Consider the following 19,464-nt stretch of genomic DNA (forward strand, 5'->3'; position numbering starts at 1 on the left):
AACATCAAATATAATTATTTGTTTCACAAAGTCCACATTTACTTCATGGAAGCTATTAAGGCTGAACATTCAACTCAAGTTGTCTTAATTTCCCATTTTATGGGAACAATTTAGAATAACTCTGTGAGAATAGTATTCGGTATTTATCTATGATAATTTAAAGAAACTAAAACTATTTCTATAGAAATAAAATTTCAATTCACTTTGAACTAAGGTCACAAATATCATATTTTAAGAAGTAAAGCCATCTTCACTGTCGCAGGGCTCCTATATCAGAATATAATAATCAAAAAGAGAATCTTTTTTCGGAATTAAAGTCTTACGTTACAATATAAACATATTTATTATAAAAATATATATCAATACTGACAGTATGTTGATTCAAAACACAAGTAATAATCAAATTTTGTTTGCAATCGTACACGATTCACATATCTTTTAATTTTGAAGAAAATTTTTGAACAAACATTATATTTTCCATAATTAAACTTTAACTATAGCTTTCCCAATATTACCACCTCGCAACATATCCGTAAAAGCTTCGTACATATTTTCAAAGCCATTAGTCACCGTTTCTGGGTATTTCAACTTTCCCTCCTGAATCCAATTTTTATTTTGCTCAATTCCTTCCAACCATCTATCCAACCATCTGTGAACAATGAATCCTTCCATTTTCAGCTGATTGAACGTCATTGGATACTGAACAATGGGTGCTAAAAAATAGTATTCTCTTATTTAATAATAGTTTCATACATACGTTAATTCACAAGAAGGATCTTAAAGTGATCAAATTGTAAGTATGAGACAAAACTATTTTAGTACTCGATATTTTTCGTGCAACGTTTACCTTCGGTCTATGAAAATGATCAGACATTGTTATTATGATGGTTGGTGTAGTGGTAACAGTTGATATTTTGTTCAATAAGAATATTTAGCACAGTTGGCGGAGACGGACCAAAGAGACAAAATGGATTGGATATCATCAATATCTATCTTTCTCTATTCGCTATTATAATCAAAACTTATTATTCTCTTTCTTTGCCGGTCCCAGATCTCGAATTTTCGACGTCATGACGATTCAATCAGAATAGAGACAGAGAAAGAGAATGGTAGACACATTATCTTTCTCTTTCTGTCAGCAATTCGGGCCCACGTGAACAAGCTCCTATATATCGATCTCTCTATGTTTAAATATAATTTTATAGGACGCTATAATAAATTAACTTCATATACACTCATGTTTGTATAGAGAATAACAGTGCGAGCTACAGAGAAACCAAAATGGACTGGTCGATTCTCGCGGAAAAACTAAAGCAGTGAATCGTGATGCCTGATTATCGAGAGAGGTAACAATTCGGATAAACGATATGGTTTGACTGATCTGCAGTTCCTAACGCGTCATACAAAAGCTGAAAATGAAAAAAACGGAGGAACTACGTTCGCATGAGACTAGGCGTAGAACACCAATGAGGAATCTCTTAATCTAACACAGAATGATAAGTAGAACAGAACAAAGACTTGTGTAATTCTAACGCAGGTCCAGGATGGATATTTCATCAAGTTTTGGGTAAAAGCGGAGTTTTAATGGATGGTGCAGATAAAGTACCGGGTGTACCAATAAGAATGGTTCTCGGCCATAGCTCGGGAACCGTTTATAGTACAGCTTCGGGAAAAAAAATTTATTACAAAAGTGACCTCGAAAAACCTGGAAATTATTTAAAGAGTTGTAGGTCCACAGCCAGAGGGCGTAATTGAATGAATAATTTACAAATTTTGCCTAATTAAGATGCATTTAAAGTATGATTATCGCATTCTGCAAGAAATTCAGCGTATATTTGATTTTATAAGTTTTAGTCTATCTCTTCAAATAAGAGGTGGGGGGAAGCGGGAACTTTATTATGAAAAAACGCCTGTAAGTCCAGTTCTACTTAACCTAATAAGTAACGTATACACTAGAGGGCGCCATTCATTTTTTTTTTTAAATTTAGCTATTCTTGAAAAATGTTAAATGGAAACATTCAGTTTTAATTAAGGAATATAAAAGTAGACCAAATTATCAACAGAATAGCGAAAACCGCATGTTGATATCTTAAGAAATGTGTAAATTTTAAGCATTTTCCTTTAAATATAAATTACTCCGGGTTGACTGAACGGATTTTAACATTTTTTGAGTCCTCAAAATTGTCTTTTCTTGTTCTATTAATAATAGTTCCAATTATTATGTCAATATTTCTTATGCCGTCACCGGGAAACTGCGTTATGGAAGTTAAAATGGAAATATAACTTGAGGTACCTCGCTAGTCACGACTTAAATGTTCAAATTGTCGCCCATCATTTTCGATACAAGCGTTTATTCTTTGAAGAGTAGATTGAACAGCAGTCTCAATGTCTGCTCTCGAAATAGGTACTCTGAATGGCGTTTCGTATTCTCTCGATCACGTTATCTCTAGTAGTGGGTCTAATTGCACAAACAAGGTCTTTAGTCCGGCCCCAGAGATAGAAATCTAAGACGGTTAAGTTTGGTGACCTGGCTGGCCAAAAAAATAGGCCTCCACGTCCTATCCACCTATCAGTGTAAGCATTATCTAAAAATTCTCTAACTTGTCTGGAGAAATGCGCCGGATACCCTTCGTGCTGAAACAACATAGACCTACGAGTTGCTAGTAATATATCTTCTAGAAGAAGTGGTAATTCATCCCTTATAAAATTTAGGTAGCGTTCCCCGTTAATTGCGTTGTCAAAAATAAAAGGTCCAATTATCTGACCATCTACAATACCACACCATACATTCACCGACCATCGTCCCTAATACTGAACTTCTTCCATCCAGCGTGGATTATTCTGTGACCAATAGTGCATATTATGCTTGTTAACCGTACCATCACTACTAAATGTAGCTTCGTCTGACCACAAAATACGTGACAGTAATTGAAGGTCGTCATATACCAAATGTAGTAACCAGTTGCAATAATCCAACCTTCTGTCGTAATCACGATCAACCAATTGTTGATGGAGTACTATATGATATGGATGAATTCTAAAAGAAATATAATGTCCTATTAAATATTTTTTCGGTATGATAAATAAATTATTATGTTAACATAAAACCATGCCCACAAATAATATTATACGGGTATATTTTGTTTAAGAAACATCATAATTTACCTGTGTCCTGTTAAAATACGTTGAACGGTGATTCTGCTTATTCCCAAGTCTCTATTTATTGCTCTAATACTTAAATGCGGGTTAAATTGCACATATGCCAAAACATTTATTGTGTTTCCCTCTGAACGACCTCTGCCGCGTCTTCTAAATATAGAAAGATTTACATTTCCAGTCGTTTTTAAGCGGTGTATGAGTCGACGAAAAACTCTGCTACCGGGATGACGTCTTTGGGGATATTGTATGGCACATACCATAGCCGCAACAGTTGCAATTTTCATACATTCAAAGTAAATGCCTATCATATCAAATGCTTCTTCGTTTGTAAGAATCATCTTAGATATAACTTTTAAGTAAGTTTTATATCGAATTTAATGCACACAAATCGCAATGACACGTAAATGAACAACTTACTAGGTTTATCAATTTGACACAAGTCATATCTTTTTTAAGATATCTCGTAATACGAAAAAGATATCGATATGCGGTTTTCGCTATTCTGTTGCTAATTTGGTCTACTTTTATATTCCTTAATTGAAAATGCATGTTTCCATTTAATATTTTTCAAGGATAGCGAGATTTGAAAAAATAAATAAATAGCGCCCTCTAGCGTATACGTTACTTGTTGTTATTTGTTACACAGCAGTGTTGATTAAAATCAATCTAGGTCTTTATATACATTTTATTTACATCTTCATATATATACATCATCTATCACTTATATCTTATAAAACCAACCATGTGCTAAAAACCCGGTAAAACCATATATTAACTTAACCTTACTTTTCTCAATAATAATCAACTACAAAAACAAAACTATGTACATAGAACATTAAACTACTATTTCTACAAATCAAGCGCCATCTCTATAAGAAAGCATTAACTTAAAATAACTCCTAAAGATTTCTATTATAACACCCTCTCTTAATGCGCATCTTATAGAGTCTATAAATTAATATACAATCATATTCAAAATATCACCTATATTACATGAAATTAACAAATAAAATAAAATTAACCCTCTCTCGTTTCAAAATCTAAACCTAATTGTTTACAATTTGAGTAAAATTGTGGTTTTTGCAATCCTTTTGTTAATAAGTCTGCTAACTGACATTTTGTATTTATATATTCAAGGACAATACAATCATTTTTTACATTCTCATGAATAAAGTTATATTTTATGTCTATGTGTTTGACACGTTTATTATTCTCAGGATTTTTAAAAAGTGCAATACAACCCTGATTATCTTCAAATACTTAAAAAAAATTCACATCAAGATTCATATCTAGCAACAATCTTTTTAACCACAAAGAATCCTGGACAGCAGCACATAAAGCTATCAACTCCGCTTCAGTACTGGACAATGCAACACAGTTTTGCTTTCTGGTTACCCACAATACTGTATTACCAAAAACTTTAATAACGTACCCCGACACTGATCTTCTGTCATTCACGTCTCCTGCCCAATCCGAATCTACATAACAGCGCAATGGTAATTCATTCATTCTCCTTTCATACTTTAATCTTGCCTTTAATGTTCCTTTTAAATACCTTAACAGCCTTTTTAGTCCAATCCAAATTTCTTCTGAAGGCTTCTTAGCAAATACCCACTTTGTACTTAGTATTTCTGCATTCTTGGTCATTGGTGCTTCTATCCAAGTTTTATTTTTCTCTATTGAACTTATTTCTCTTTTCATCGCTTCCATCCATAAGTCCTTGTCTCTTCTATCAGTCAAGTCTTCCACTGTTTCAGGTACATTCTCAACATATGACATTGCATCAAAGGCCATATACATTTCAAACTCATTATATCTGTTAGGTTTTCGCCTGGTTCGTTTTTCTTGTATTTCTTGTCCTCTGTCTTGTAAATCATCTTCTTGTAATACCTGTATCTCTTCTTGTATTTGTTTTACTTCTTCTTGTTCATCGTCACTTTCTTCTATTATTGCATTTTTGCTATCAAGTTTTCCATTTTCCTTCAACTCCATTCCTTCATTTTTAAAATAAAATTCGCTCTCATTAAACATTACATCTCTTGCAATGACTACTTTCTGTTCCATGATATCCCATAATCTGTACCCTGTCATTGTGTATCCAATCATCATACACTTCTTCGCTTTAGAATCAAATTTTTTTCTAAATTGTTTTGGAATGTGGCAATATGCTGTAGATCCAAAAACTCTTAAATTACTAATGTCCGGTTTCTTCCCATTCCATATTTCAGCCGGAGTAACTTGTAAAGCACTACTTGGGCTTCTATTTAGAACGTATGCTGCTACTCGAACTGCTTCGCTCCAAAATTCTTTAGGAATATTAGCGTCTTGCATCATGGTCCTTGCTTTGTCCACCAAGCTTCTATTAAAGCGTTCTGCCTTACCATTTTGTTCAGGACTGTAAGGTGTTGTATAGTCAATAAATGTCCCATTCTCCCTGCAAAATTGCTTTATTTCATTTGTAATGTATTCCCTTCCATTGTCACATCTCAATGTAGCTAATTTTAAATTAAACTTAGCCTGAACCATTCTCACATATTCTCGGAAACATTCATACTCTCCACTCTTAGCTCTTATTACATAAACGTAAACAAAATTTGAATAGTCATCTATGAAAGTTACAAAGTACTTGCCTTGTTCGTGACTAATTGGAGTTATTGGTCCTGCAACATCTGTGTGCACTATCTCAAGTAATCGTTTAGCTCTTGTGCGCGTTCCAAAATTCAACCTGGTCATTTTACCCTTTACGCAAGATTCACAAAAATCAACTTTACCTATTTTGAGATTTTTTATATCAGTTACCAAATTATTTTTAATTAATTTCTCTAAATTTGCATTACATACATGACCTAATCTTTGATGCCACAATTTTATTTCATCATTTTCACTTTCAATATTTAAAGACTCTACATTGTTTACTTTAAAGGATATTTCATATAAATTGTTTCTATGACCAATTCCGATTAATTTTTTTTCGCTATACATTAGTACCTTCCCTTTTTCAAAAACAACTTTTACATTTGCACTTTCTAACCTTTTTACAGACAATAGATTTCGGCTTAAATTTGGGACATATAGAACATTTTTAATTTTACATTTGATTTCTTTTCCATTGGCCTCACTAAAAACTTCAATATTTCCTACTCCAATGGCTTCCATGTAATTGTTGTTTTTTGCAACCCCTATTTTAATGGGTTTTTTCAACTTCATAAAATCATGAAAATACATTTAATCATTTACTAAATGATCAGTACACCCTGAATCGATATAAAATACTAAATTTTGGTTACTTACAGTTTGGTAACAATCTTCTAAATTAGAGTTTAAATTTGACAAAAAACAAATACCTTGTCCATCTTGTACCTCATCAAGTTCAGTTCCTTCTTCATTTTCCATATAGTTTGCTCCCTTATTGTTATTGTCCTGATACTCATGGTCATAATTTCTTCTAGTTTGTTTCTTTATATCCTCTTCCTCTGTAACCAAATCCTCCTCTATAACCATTTCCTTGAAAATTTCCTCTAAAATTCCCATAACCCCGAAAACTACTTTGACCTCCAATAAAACTGCCTCTGCTTGAACCTCTGTTTCCTCCTCTCTGATTTCGACAATTTTTCCTATAATGACCTCTTTGTCCACAAGTATAACATACACCAGGACTATAAGTTGAAAAAACTGATGAGTTTACACTATCTTGCTGATAATTTCTGCTTTCGCTATTGGCTTCATACAATGCACTTTTTCTTTCAACTTCAGCTCTTAATTTAGTTTTTGCTAAACTTATTGTTAGATCTTCTGGTGGTATGTTCTCTAATATGGTTATTACGGTTTCCAACTCTTTCGGCATAGCAAGTAATAAACTATAAACAATATCTTGCTCTTTCATGTCTGCGCCTGTAGCATTTAATTGTCTTATGGTTTCATCAAAATCAGACAAAAACTTTTCTAATTTGCTACTATCTTGAAGTTTCATAGACATTAGTTTTCTTAGAATTAACTGGCCCGGAATGCCTTTCTTTTCATATCTTTCCTCTAAAACTGTCCATATACTAAAAGCTGTATCTTTTCCTCTAATTAAATCTATTTGCGAATCGTCCAAACACTGCACTATAATAGACTTACATTTATTGTCCTTCTTCTTTGCTTCAGCCCGAAGTTTGTCACTTTTATAATCAGAATCATTAAATTCCTTTTCGATACATTCCAACACATCTTTTTCTTCAAACAAAATACTCATACGATACTTCCATGTGTGATAATTTAATCCATTTAATAATTCTACATTAAAATGGTTTTTAATGCCAATAATACTGTTACTGTTCACCTCCATTTTTTTTTTCTTTTTTTATAATAACGACCTTTTTCAATATTGATTTGTGACCTGGGCCCATAACCTGTTGTTATTTGTTACACAGCAGTGTTGATTAAAATCAATCTAGGTCTTTATATACATTTTATTTACATCTTCATATATATACATCATCTATCACTTATATCTTATAAAACCAACCATGTGCTAAAAACCCGGTAAAACCATATATTAACTTAACCTTACTTTTCTCAATAATAATCAACTACAAAAACAAAACTATGTACATAGAACATTAAACTACTATTTCTACAAATCAAGCGCCATCTCTATAAGAAAGCATTAACTTAAAATAACTCCTAAAGATTTCTATTATAACATTACTCATTAGGTTGTTTCGAAAATCTAACTCTTACATTGGTAGAAAGGAGCTCTCTTCAAAAAGACTAAGTTTGCATAAATAGGTGAAGTAGAACTGGACTTACAGGCGATTTTTCATAATAAGGTTCCCTCTTCCCCCCACCTCTTATTTGAAGAGATAGACTTTAACTTGTAAAATCAAATATACGCAGTATTTCTTGAAGAATACGATAATCATAGTTTAAATGCATCTTAATTAGGCAAAATTTGTAAATTATTCATTTTACAATTTTTGGTATTTAATAACGCCCACTAGCGGTGGACCTACAACTCTGTAAATCATTTCCAGGTTTTTTTCGAGGTCACTTTTGTTGTAATTTTTTTTTCCCGAAGCTGTACTATAAGCGGTTCCCGAGATATGGCCGAGAGCCATTCTTATTGGGACACCCGTTCTTTGGATACAAAAGATATTAACATATTTGGCAATTCAAAATTTGAAGATTAATTTTGTGTTTTTCTATTTAATAAATATGTTAAGTTACTTAGTAAGTATATTTAACACATATAAATGTTTAGCACAATTGACTTATGACACTTATTTACCATATATGTCTGATAGCGCTACCAGACCTGGTTGATTTTAAATAAAAATTGCAGTCAATACATTTGTGTGCTACACCATCGACATTAGTGATACAATGGATATATTTCTGGGACTATTTCCTTCGAAAAATTTAAGCCAACCAAAAAGCTGTAATATTTTATGTTTACCTAGCAACGATCAAATTTCAGCGATAATACTGCACTAGTGCAAATTATCGATAATTTGCACTAGTGACAAATTTTCGTCTAGGATTAATATTTATCCACTGCGGCGTCTATTACTTGCGTGGAATTCTGCCCAAAACGTAAACTCATTTTGAAATTTTTTTTCACGAACAAAACTGTTGTCAATAAGTTACCGTAGATACCAATTCAATGCCAATATGATGATCGTCAACTACGGTATAATTTAAAGAATAACAAATTTTAAACACAGAATTAAGTTTATTTTAAATTAAATTTTTCTCAGGAAATAGTCTGCCAAAATGCCCTCTCGTGCATGTCAAATTGTCTCATAATTTCCTCGAGTGCGCATTCGCGCACTCGAGAAAATTAAATTATCGACAATTTGACATGCACTCGGGACATTAATATTGAATATCTGTTAGGTGATCTACATTCTAGTTTAGAAAATGTTTGTGGTACTAACCTTTCGGTAACTCTGTCTCATTATATCCAGAAATAGCTCCACAAACAGATATTCTTCCGAATAAATTCATATACATCATTATTAGAGAACTTATTCCACCACCCACCTGTAAATGGAAATTAGGTATTCAATACAATAATAAATTTATTTGAGAAATAAATAAGAAATAATTAATTGTATTGGAGACCTTCTATCGATTCTGTAAAATGAAAATGTTGTGACATTTTATTAATGATCCAGATGCATAGTATCTAAATTATGAAAAGTTTTCTAAAAAATAGATACAGTTATGTTCGTTTCAGTTCCATTACGAGTTTATGTATGAATCGACTAGAATTTATTGCAACAAATAATGAAATATAAGATAAAACTTCAAATTTTTGTAAATAGACGAATATATCCTTTCCGCGGAATGTGTTTTTAATTGAAATACTACATATATAGTTCTTGAGATACAAAAATTCATATCAAAGATGAGAATCTATTCTATTGCCAATTTTTTGAGTTGCAATTTATATTCCAATGGCATAAGACAGTCAAACTTGAATTTCTATAGATTCTAATTTAATAAAAGAAGAAAAACCGTAAAATTTTGTTAATAAAGCTAGAACAAGGTATAAAAGATGAAATGGGAATTATTTTCACTGGAGACAAAAAGAGAATAAAAATAAATAAAGATTACTTGATACAGCATATAAAAAATATATATACAAATAGACATTATTTTCATAGATCAAAAATGAAAGAATAAATTGAGGTTACGTCAAGGAAGAATTTCAAGCACTTTTCGAAACATAATATATATGATCGAAATAATAGTAATCAAAAATTGAAAAAATCATAATAATAATAAAATTATAATAATAACTGGGCGCCCAAGGTTCTTGAAAATGACAATTTCAGACTCTGCTACGATAGGTCCGTTATTACCGATGAACAGGTGAAGAATAACAAACCTAACATCGTAGTGGTGGTTAGAAGAGTCAATTCAGCTCTTTTCGTCGACGTAGCAGTATCGAACACGCACAACATTCTCAACAAACACTATGAGAAACTGGCCAAATAAGCGGATCTCGCAATTGAGATTAAACAGATGTGGCATCGCGAAAATGTGGAAATAGTCCCAGATATTATGTCAGAAACCGAAGTCGTGCATAAGACACTGTACCGTGCTCTAATTTCATGCCTAGTCACACAATATGTTTCTGAAAGTTGGGAATTGGGAAATTAGGAACTTTAAAATCATTTAAAAAATATAAATACAACTGAGTCCTGTCAAAACTTGATATATATCACATTTATTCTATTCCATTTGTATATAGACAAATATTGATAACTAGATATGGAGGTATACAATAATTACTGAATTTTTGGTAAAATGAAAACAAACAACCACTTACGTTATCAAAATAACAATCAATTTTATTTGGGGCGTATTCCTTCAACTTCGCTTTGACATTATCAGTTTTGTAATTGATAAAGTGATCGAATCCAAGTTCTTGTACTAACCACTTTCCTTTTTCGTCAGATCCTGCAATGCCAATTGTTTTACATCTCTTAATTTTGGCAATTTGACCTACATGACTTCCTACGGCTCCTGCAGCTCCAGTTATTATAACTGTTTCTCCTGCTTTTGGCTTACAAATTTCTAATAAACCAAAATATGCCGTATTCCTGTAAAAATTGAACAGTTTTGAAAAAATACCCTACTTTTTCAAAAAAAAAAACAAAAATTTACAATTTGCATATATACATAACTCACAGATTAGCTATTTTTTTGTATGTGAATAGTTTTAAATATCCTCACACACAAAAATTCAAATAACTTTGGGTCTTCTTTCATTTCAAGAGTAGAAGAACACGTCGTTTTAAAAATTATTAGATACTGTAACAACTTTGGAGCTCTAATAATATCAGTATATTTCGCAAGTTTTTGTAAACGAAATGTAAACGAAAGCTTAAGTAAGAAACATTTCACAACATGATGAACGATTATTTGGATAATGCTGAAAATTACCATTTTAACACCGAGGTATTAAAATATTTTTGTTTGGTTTTTATGACGGTTTTCAAACACGTTAATTATTTCAAACGACAATTACAGAAAGTATAAATAAATTTCAATCACAGTCCAAGTTCATTTATCAAAACAATTCAACTCTAAGTATCTTTATTTTTCACAATTCAGAAAAATGTTATAAAGTAAAGTTGTTTTGAATTAAAAGTAATATTCAAATGTGCGATTACAGCCATTCATTATGAAAATTCAGGTTTTGTGATTATTTACTGATCATTTCGTATTAATTATTCTGACTGGATACAATTTATCTCTCTTACCTTTTAAAAATATGATAACATTTCTATTTATTACTATTTTTAAACAACCTTGCAATTTACATACGTAATGAATGCATAATAATTATTTATTGTAGGTCGTGCAAAAAATCACTAACTTGATTTTCTAATAATTGTAAGTAATGTGCGGCATTTAAGGAATGTCGAAAAAAAGAGGTCCAACTAATTTATTTTGTACAAACCACAGCATACGTTCACTTTAAAAGAATATTGGTTCCGAGATTTTAATACAAAGTTTAGGATTACAGTGACAATTTTGTGATGAGACGGTTCTGTTCGAAGAAAATGTTACCTCATCGGAAAATATTATAGTTCTTGTAAAAAACGGGTCTTCACCCAACTTTCCTTGTACCAGAGCGCAGAATTCAAAATGAATATCGAAATCCCTTGGTAGAAACGTGTATACAAATTGCGGTTTGTAAGCATGATATTTATTACCCTTCAAAATATTTACCACTGTATTTTTACTTACTGAAGTAGTTTGGATTGCAGAGGCCCTTTTTCTTAATGACATTTTTGGGCTTTTTAACGGCAGAAAGCATCACTTCAAATTAAGTGTCTGCATTCGCAACCCGTTTTCGGCGTTTATTATTAAATTTATTATCTATACTTCCACTAGCCTTAAATTTATTTAAAATTTTTGTAACTGTTGAATGCCTAATGTTTCTATGCGGATGTCTATTGTTAAAAATATTTGCAAGTTTTATTTTTTCTTCACGATTTAGTAAATTTGCCATTTTTATTGTAATTTTATGAACAACAACTCACTATGACATTCAGTGTCACATTGTCGAGGATCCTAGATTGCGTTAAATTTTATCCAGCCAGAATAATTAATACGCAATAATTAGTAAATAATCACAAAACCTGAATTTTCATAATAAATGGCTATAATTTCATATTTGAATATAACTTTTTATTCAAAACAACTTTACTTTGTAACATTTTTCTGAATACTTTACTCTTGCACAAATTCAAATTTTTTGCCAAGCCTCGTATACTGCTTTAAAACATTGATATCTGATAGTTGCATTTTAACTTTTGGACCATACAGAACTTCTTATCAAGAATAACTTGTTTTCATAAAACCACTTATAAAAATTTTTTCCATATGATGCCAAAAAAAAGCACTACAGCAAAAGTACTGCAGATGCCAATCAAAATCATCTCTTTTCTATATTATAAATAACTAAAAAACCCATTAAAAACTCATCTCTCTGTATCCACTTACCCTGGCATTCCTAATACACCTAAAGCTAATGAAATGGGAAGATTTCCTAAATCTGGTATCAACCAAGCTGATGGTACACCATTTGCCAATGGTTTTCCATTTGATACTGTATGCGTTCTCCAGCCATATTCTCCTACTATATACTTTCCTTCTGGAAAATCTGGATTTTTACTTTCTAAAATTCTATAACAATATTGATATTTAGCAGAATTATCAGTATCGTTCGCTTAAACTTTTGCTAAAATGTATAAAATACCTACTTAGCTATTTGTGAGCCCATAAATGTCTTTCCTGTTTTAACTCTAGGAGCGTACGCTCTCATATATGGATCAACGCTCAAATATTCAGCAGCTGCCAGAAATTCTAAAACAAATCACAAACGTCAAATAACAAATCGGGTTACACATGACAAATTACTATTTTAACTATAATGTATAATTCAATACCCATTAGACGTGTTTTTCACTTCAACTGTAGGTCTAGTTATCTATACGTAAGTAACTACAAAAGTTAGCATGATAGAAGCAAAATTTCACATTAAAATTATCCTGTTAATCTATTAATTTGCGAATCAAAATTTTTCTACGTTACGTCAGCTATGTCACCGTAAAATTTTAAATACCTAACGTTAGGTTATAATCTATCTCGCGAAATTGTGAACTGTTGAAAGATTGTGAATCGTAGTATGTTGCTTACAATTTAACGCAATACTTTTCGGTAGATTAAAATCTATCGGATGAAACCGTCAAATTGTGAAACGGAACGCACCTCATGCGCTGATTGGTTGAACGGCATATGCCCCGCGCCGCCATATTATTTATGAATTCGTTTTATTGAATGTAAGCAAAACCGTGTTTTGGTGATTGTAAATTGATTTTGTGTTAAAAATAACTCTAGCTTTAGAATTAGTTATATGAAATTGTTAGGTTAGGTTAGGTTAGGTTGAAAGATAAATATATGGTGCCTATTTGCGGTTCCAATATTCTCAAATAAGTGTAAGTAAAACATGTCTATCAAAGAAAAGTTTTTAAAAAAAAATTCATTATTGTTACTTTTCTGACTTGGTTCATTTATTTTATTTCAATGACACTTGTTTCATTTCCTAACTCTACTACTCTAAGGCCGATCAATCAGGGACAGCCTTCGGACAGTTGACAATTTGACAACTGTAAGATTGTTGTTGTTAATTTACAGTGGGTTTTGGGTTTGTAGTTGCAAATAAATTGAGTCCAATCTTGATCAATGTTCGATTTATTGAACAGAATTTCAAAGTGCGTTCAAATAACAATAATAACGGAATAACAATTTCGGAGCACGTTTTTCTTTCGCCTTTCTTTTCGCTTGTGTCACTTATACATGAAACTGTCAAAAGGTGCTTATCGCCTACTATTTTTTAATAAAATCAGAATACATTAGAATACATAATTACCAACTTTGACTCTATATAAAACAAAAGTATAGTGTGAAGTTGGATAGGGTCAAGGTTAGGTTGGGTTCGGGTCAGCTGTCAATTAATCAATTCTCAACAATTGTGGAATCAATAGTTTTATTTCGATAGATAACAATCTATCGAAAAATAATGCGTTAAATTATAAGCAATATGTTACGGATCACAGTCTTTCGACAGTTCACAATCCCGCGATAAAGATTATAATATAAATTTCTTCAATTTCTTATTATTATATATTTATGATTTGAAGGTGACACCTACGTTGATTGTGTAAAGGCAGTTCTCAACTCAACAAACTAGAATTCAACATTACTTTTTAGTTCCATTAGTATCACCAATCAACCCATTATGAAATAAAAAAGCCCTAATCAAAAGTAAATTGTTTAAAATTGAACTGTACAAACGAAATAACCAACAATAATTGGGAACTGACATAGGAGCTTGGCTTAAAAAATACGTTTGAAAATAATTTAGTTTTGAAAGCGTAATGTATGATTAAAGAATTAATAATTGGGATGTTATTGTATAGTATAAAGCTACGTTTGCACGCTTGCCAATGCTTTGCAAACGTCCAAAAGCCGCTAATCGTTTGGCTATTACGTTTGGTTCACTTTGATATGCCCCGAAATTGGCCGTAACACCGTCATTTGATCAACTACTCATGATCGTCGCACACAGAGGCATTTGACCGAACTAGCCGGCCAAAAACCAATTTAATAAAAATATTTTTATGAATACAAAGATTGCTGCCTTAGTAGCCCTACACCTTAGTGATTTAACTAGATAGTGCATCAAAGTCAACCCACTCAAAAAATCTGAAACCAATAATAACAGTATGCTTTACAACACAGATGTTGTCCATTTACTTCAATACAATAAGCCATGCAATTTTTAAATTTTTGTAATACATTTTGCAACATCCCTAACTGTTCAAGTGTTCTTATCTCTTGAGTAATCCTATCTTTTAATTCCTGAATATTGGCAGGATTTGTTTTATAAACGATGTTTTTTGAGTGAATGTATTATTTTAACTTCGGCGGAGCTAACGGAAACGAAGCTATAACTCCGAAATTATGGCATGCAGGTATAAGTAACATTAGATGAAAAATAATAAATATTTCTTAAGGATTTCGGAAAGCGAAAAATATACAGGGTGATCCATTTGATATAACAAAGTTCATTATTTTTCCGAAAAAAGGTAAGGTTTGACAACAATGTAAATACGTAAAACTCACTCTGTATATTTAACATACTTACTATGAAAATTATTTATTTTTCTGATACGAGTTTGCTTGCTTGGATTGCTTGGCATATTCTAGTTTTGGAAGAACGAATGCATTGAAAAGTAAAGATAAGGCTTTAACTTCGGTAAATTTCTCAGTACGAAACGAAGTTTCTAAAAGCTCCACCAAGGATAATATTGATATGCTGAATAAAGTTTAATTTACTATCAAATTTAATACCAAAATCTTTGAATGTTGCTGACGTTTTAAGCACATTATTAGGAATGAGATAATTAAAATGAAGGGGGTTAAGTTCAAGTCTTATCTATTGTAAAGTGGTTTGTAATTGAATAGATACACTCAGGAGAATCAATTCATCGTTTATTTTTGTGTTCATTTTAAATCAAAAACGGCCCAATTAAACTTAATCTCAAAAAAAAACTGGTGGAAAGGCGTATATGCAAATTCGTTGGTAAAATTCATTAGAAATGGGCCAAATTCACTTCACACTTCGCCCGCGAATTGCACTAGAAATTGTACCTTAATATAGTTACCACGCTTTGTATTTAGAACTGTCATGAAAACTAATGCAAAATAGCCAAAAACGAATAAGTAAATACAATAACATGTTATTGTAAGGCAGAGTTGGGAGAAAAGTGTAAGCATGCAGGATCTACATTATTTTACTGTTATCCGTGACTAGGTGAGAATTCATGGAACCACTGATGATATTCATACTAAACACACTGTTTACAATAGCACCACACCAACACTCACAATTATACTGTATGAAGCGCGTTTCGATAACTAAGTTATCGTCTTAAGGCACTGAAGTTAAACAGTTTACCTTCATTCGATATAAACAGAAGAACAGATATAAACAGTGAACAGTTTACCTTCAGTCTCTGAATTCGATTACTTGGTTATCGAATCGTATGTCAGACAGTTTAATTGTGTTAGTGTAGTGATAGTGTAAACAGTGTGTTCCGAATGTTATCCGTGAGTTGTATGTTTCTAGCCTTCAACCTTTGAAGACTTTGGTATACAACATTCAAATAAGTAAATAAATAAATTTCTCTATTATGGAAAAGGCAATCAGAAACATTTTCAAGTACAAATTAAAAATTTCTATGCAAAATGTACAAACCAAAGCCTTGAAACAATATAACCCAGAAAAAATCTTTTTCTTGTCTCTATGTTGTAAACATCGTATTTTGACACTGTTTTGAAAAAAGTAAGTAACAATTACCACGGGTTGTAGTCAAGTAACCACCATTAGTTGATGGTAATCATTTATGCCATATAAAACGTTTATCTTATTTACTTAAAAACCGCCCTGTATTAATTAAGTTTAACATATATATGTGTTCCTTTATTAAAAAGGATTATCTTCAGCATGGAATATTCAAACCATAAGGCCGCCACCGCACATTGGCGCAAACGTTGGCTCGAACGTTGGGAGTTGGCCGTCTTGTGTAGGTTTTTTGACGAGACATCAAAGGGAATTTGTCCCAATGTTTGTGTATTCGGCCACATATATAAATCGTCTTAACTTATTCAGTCTGCCAGGTGAGAGTGCGCGTCGTAATAACTTTTATTATTATTATTTAAATTGAATAATGTCACCCCAGGAGATATGGTCAAATGAAAACGTTGTTACTGTTTTTGGAGTTTTATTAAGCGGAACCCACAGCCACTTCTAAGTCCGACATGTTGGCTCTGCTTGGAGCTAACTAAGCTTGGCTTCAATAACTTACAATGTCTGGATGCTTTTAAAAATAATACCGCCAACATAGCCCAACGTTGGCGCCAACACTGGCCCCAATGTGCGGCTCCGGGGTAAGTTTGATGGAGACTCAAATAATGCAGAATTGTAGTGAAAGTACGCCAAAAGCACGCTTTCTGAAATTGCAGTAACTTCCTTAGTTTGGCACATTTTCTTGAAGTATTGATATGTTGTTTCATACCTCTTCCTCGATTATTCTGGCAGCAGCGACAGACAAGCAATATTTGCTGATTCTTCTATATCTATTTCTCTGTTATACATATCAATAATTTCAATTACTCTCAACTTTAGGTAATAAACTGTCAATTTGACGTTGTGGATTAAATAACAATGCTTTCGATGCTATAGTAACCGGTCATGGCTGTCCATAATTCCATGCGAAAAGCATCGAATTGAAACAATGAAAATCCAAAGAGAAATTGTATGGGAAGTTAAAAAAATCTTATATACTTTCGCTTTACTAAACTTTCATTGATTCTAGTATTTATTTTTAAAATTTTTGTGTACACTTTTAGTTTGAAACTTTCTCCTTTTTCTAAAAATATTCGTTCACGCTTTTATTATATCAGTAAATATTCCAACTTCCAATTTAATATATATTTAGTAAGAATTTTTTGAATAAAATTTATTGTTAATGTTAACAGTGTACATACTATCACTGATTACCTACTTAACTGTTGAAAGCCATTATTTTCATTTCGTCAGTTCCCAATACCAAAAAACAAATAAAATACATTTAACTTCAATTGCAACACTGAAGTTAATTTTGATCATATATAAAACTATTCAAACATTTAAGCTTCAAACAACATAGGTGCAAATTATGTATATTAATAAGTTCTTCAGAGAACCTTCCGTACCGCTACTGAAATTTAAATGAAATATTGATAATACGATTCTGTATTCTGGGTAAATAATTTCATTCCAAATACTCAACGATTTTGACATCAACATAATAATAATGAGATGATATCTATACTTATTATAAGATTTAAACTATCAAAAAAAACGACAAAATGTTTTTTAAAACGTCTCTGATGCCATTAAAAGATTCATTACGATTATCGGATTATACTAATTTCTTTGTACTCAAATTTCTATTTTTAGTTTGAAACAAAAAAACTATTAGCTAGTTTTATTTTATCTAATTTTATACATTGTGATAATGAAGTAGTACTAAGTAATAATAAATTAATTCTTTTTACAACGGGTACAAATAATAAAGTTTTATATTAATGAAACGTTCACAGTTTACACATCAATATACTTTAATTCTTAATTTTCAAAATTATATTTTTTAGAGATGTAATTTCTATTCTATATATATATATATATATATATATATATATATATATATATATATATATATATATATGTACCTAACCTCAAAATTTCTGTTGATATGTTTGAAATGTTAATGTGGATGTTTTGATGTATAATACGTATAATAAATTGTTAATCAATTGTACCGGGTACGACATTCATAGTAGTCGGTTGACTAGATATTCCTGTCATTCCATTTACCTCCATCTTTCAATGCCGGTAATTCTTCATTTACTAGTTTAAAATCACTTTCCTTGGGAAAACCTTGGAATTGCTTTTGAAAAATAAAAGCTTTTGCACTTATATATCTTCTACAAATAGAATTAAATTCTATTGAACCCGATTTAAGTAAGAAACCACTTAGTACACTCATTTTAGCCACTCTACTGATTGTTGATTGAATTATTGATGTTTTTCAATTTTCAATTTCACTTTAAACAGAGTCGTCTTAGCGCAATATTCATTTAATGACAATTTTATTGTTTATTAAAAAAACATCAAAGTTTCTAATCATTCAGTCTACTAAATACCTGCATTTCATTTCAGCATCTCTAAGTTGAATAAAGAACATGGTAGGGAATTATACTATTCTCTCTCTGAGTACGCATTAATATACCATACAGAACAATTTTTACTGATAATTAGAAATCAAAATTTAAATACTGAATATTTTTCTGCAAATACAGCTCGAAGCTACCATGTCACTATTTATTTCAGTTCCACTAGTTTTAAATTTCTCATTACTAAAATCTAAAATCGATTGACTAACTTTTTGCCAAAAACTGCATTGAAATAAATCTCATGAAGCTCTAGTGAACCCAATTTCATATAAGGGATTTTTCATTGTAAAATGTTCACATGTATATTGAGAATTTCAAGTTTGTTTTCTGCGTCGATTTTCATTGTCTCAGCGATTGAAAATGAAGAAAAATTTTGGTGGAAATTAATTTCACTCACAATCAGAGCTTGTTGTTCACAAAAAAGTCAACATCCTATATCTTATTAACGACAATAATTGC

The 19,464-nt window shown here is 31.4% G+C and overlaps 2 protein-coding genes across 4 annotated transcripts; both read right to left on the reverse strand.

Annotated features, from left to right (window-relative positions):
• Positions 1 to 324: 324 nt before the first annotated feature.
• Positions 325 to 3,653, reverse strand: LOC130900442 (uncharacterized). The gene is made up of 2 exons (XM_057811065.1): positions 3,166 to 3,653; positions 325 to 3,037 (listed from the first exon to the last, which is right to left on the reverse strand). Exons 1-2 carry the CDS (start codon positions 3,495 to 3,497, stop codon positions 2,806 to 2,808), a joined length of 564 nt encoding a protein of 187 aa, XP_057667048.1. The 5' UTR covers positions 3,498 to 3,653; the 3' UTR covers positions 325 to 2,805.
• Positions 325 to 18,856, reverse strand: LOC130900440 (prostaglandin reductase 1-like). 3 transcript variants are annotated; one of them, XM_057811061.1, is made up of 6 exons: positions 18,647 to 18,856; positions 12,924 to 13,026; positions 12,664 to 12,846; positions 10,478 to 10,751; positions 9,078 to 9,183; positions 325 to 713 (listed from the first exon to the last, which is right to left on the reverse strand). In XM_057811061.1, the coding sequence occupies exons 1-6, from the start codon at positions 18,816 to 18,818 to the stop codon at positions 484 to 486; spliced, it is 1,068 nt and encodes a 355-aa protein (XP_057667044.1). In that variant the 5' UTR covers positions 18,819 to 18,856; the 3' UTR covers positions 325 to 483. The 3 variants fall into 3 exon arrangements, with proteins under 3 accessions (XP_057667044.1, XP_057667045.1, XP_057667046.1); XM_057811062.1 differs by having other exon boundaries at positions 18,592 to 18,812; XM_057811063.1 differs by lacking the exon at positions 18,647 to 18,856 and adding an exon at positions 13,110 to 13,342.
• Positions 18,857 to 19,464: the final 608 nt, after the last annotated feature.

The sequence above is a fragment of the Diorhabda carinulata genome, chromosome X (genome assembly GCF_026250575.1).
Source record: "Diorhabda carinulata isolate Delta chromosome X, icDioCari1.1, whole genome shotgun sequence".
Lineage (NCBI taxonomy): Eukaryota > Metazoa > Arthropoda > Insecta > Coleoptera > Chrysomelidae > Diorhabda > Diorhabda carinulata.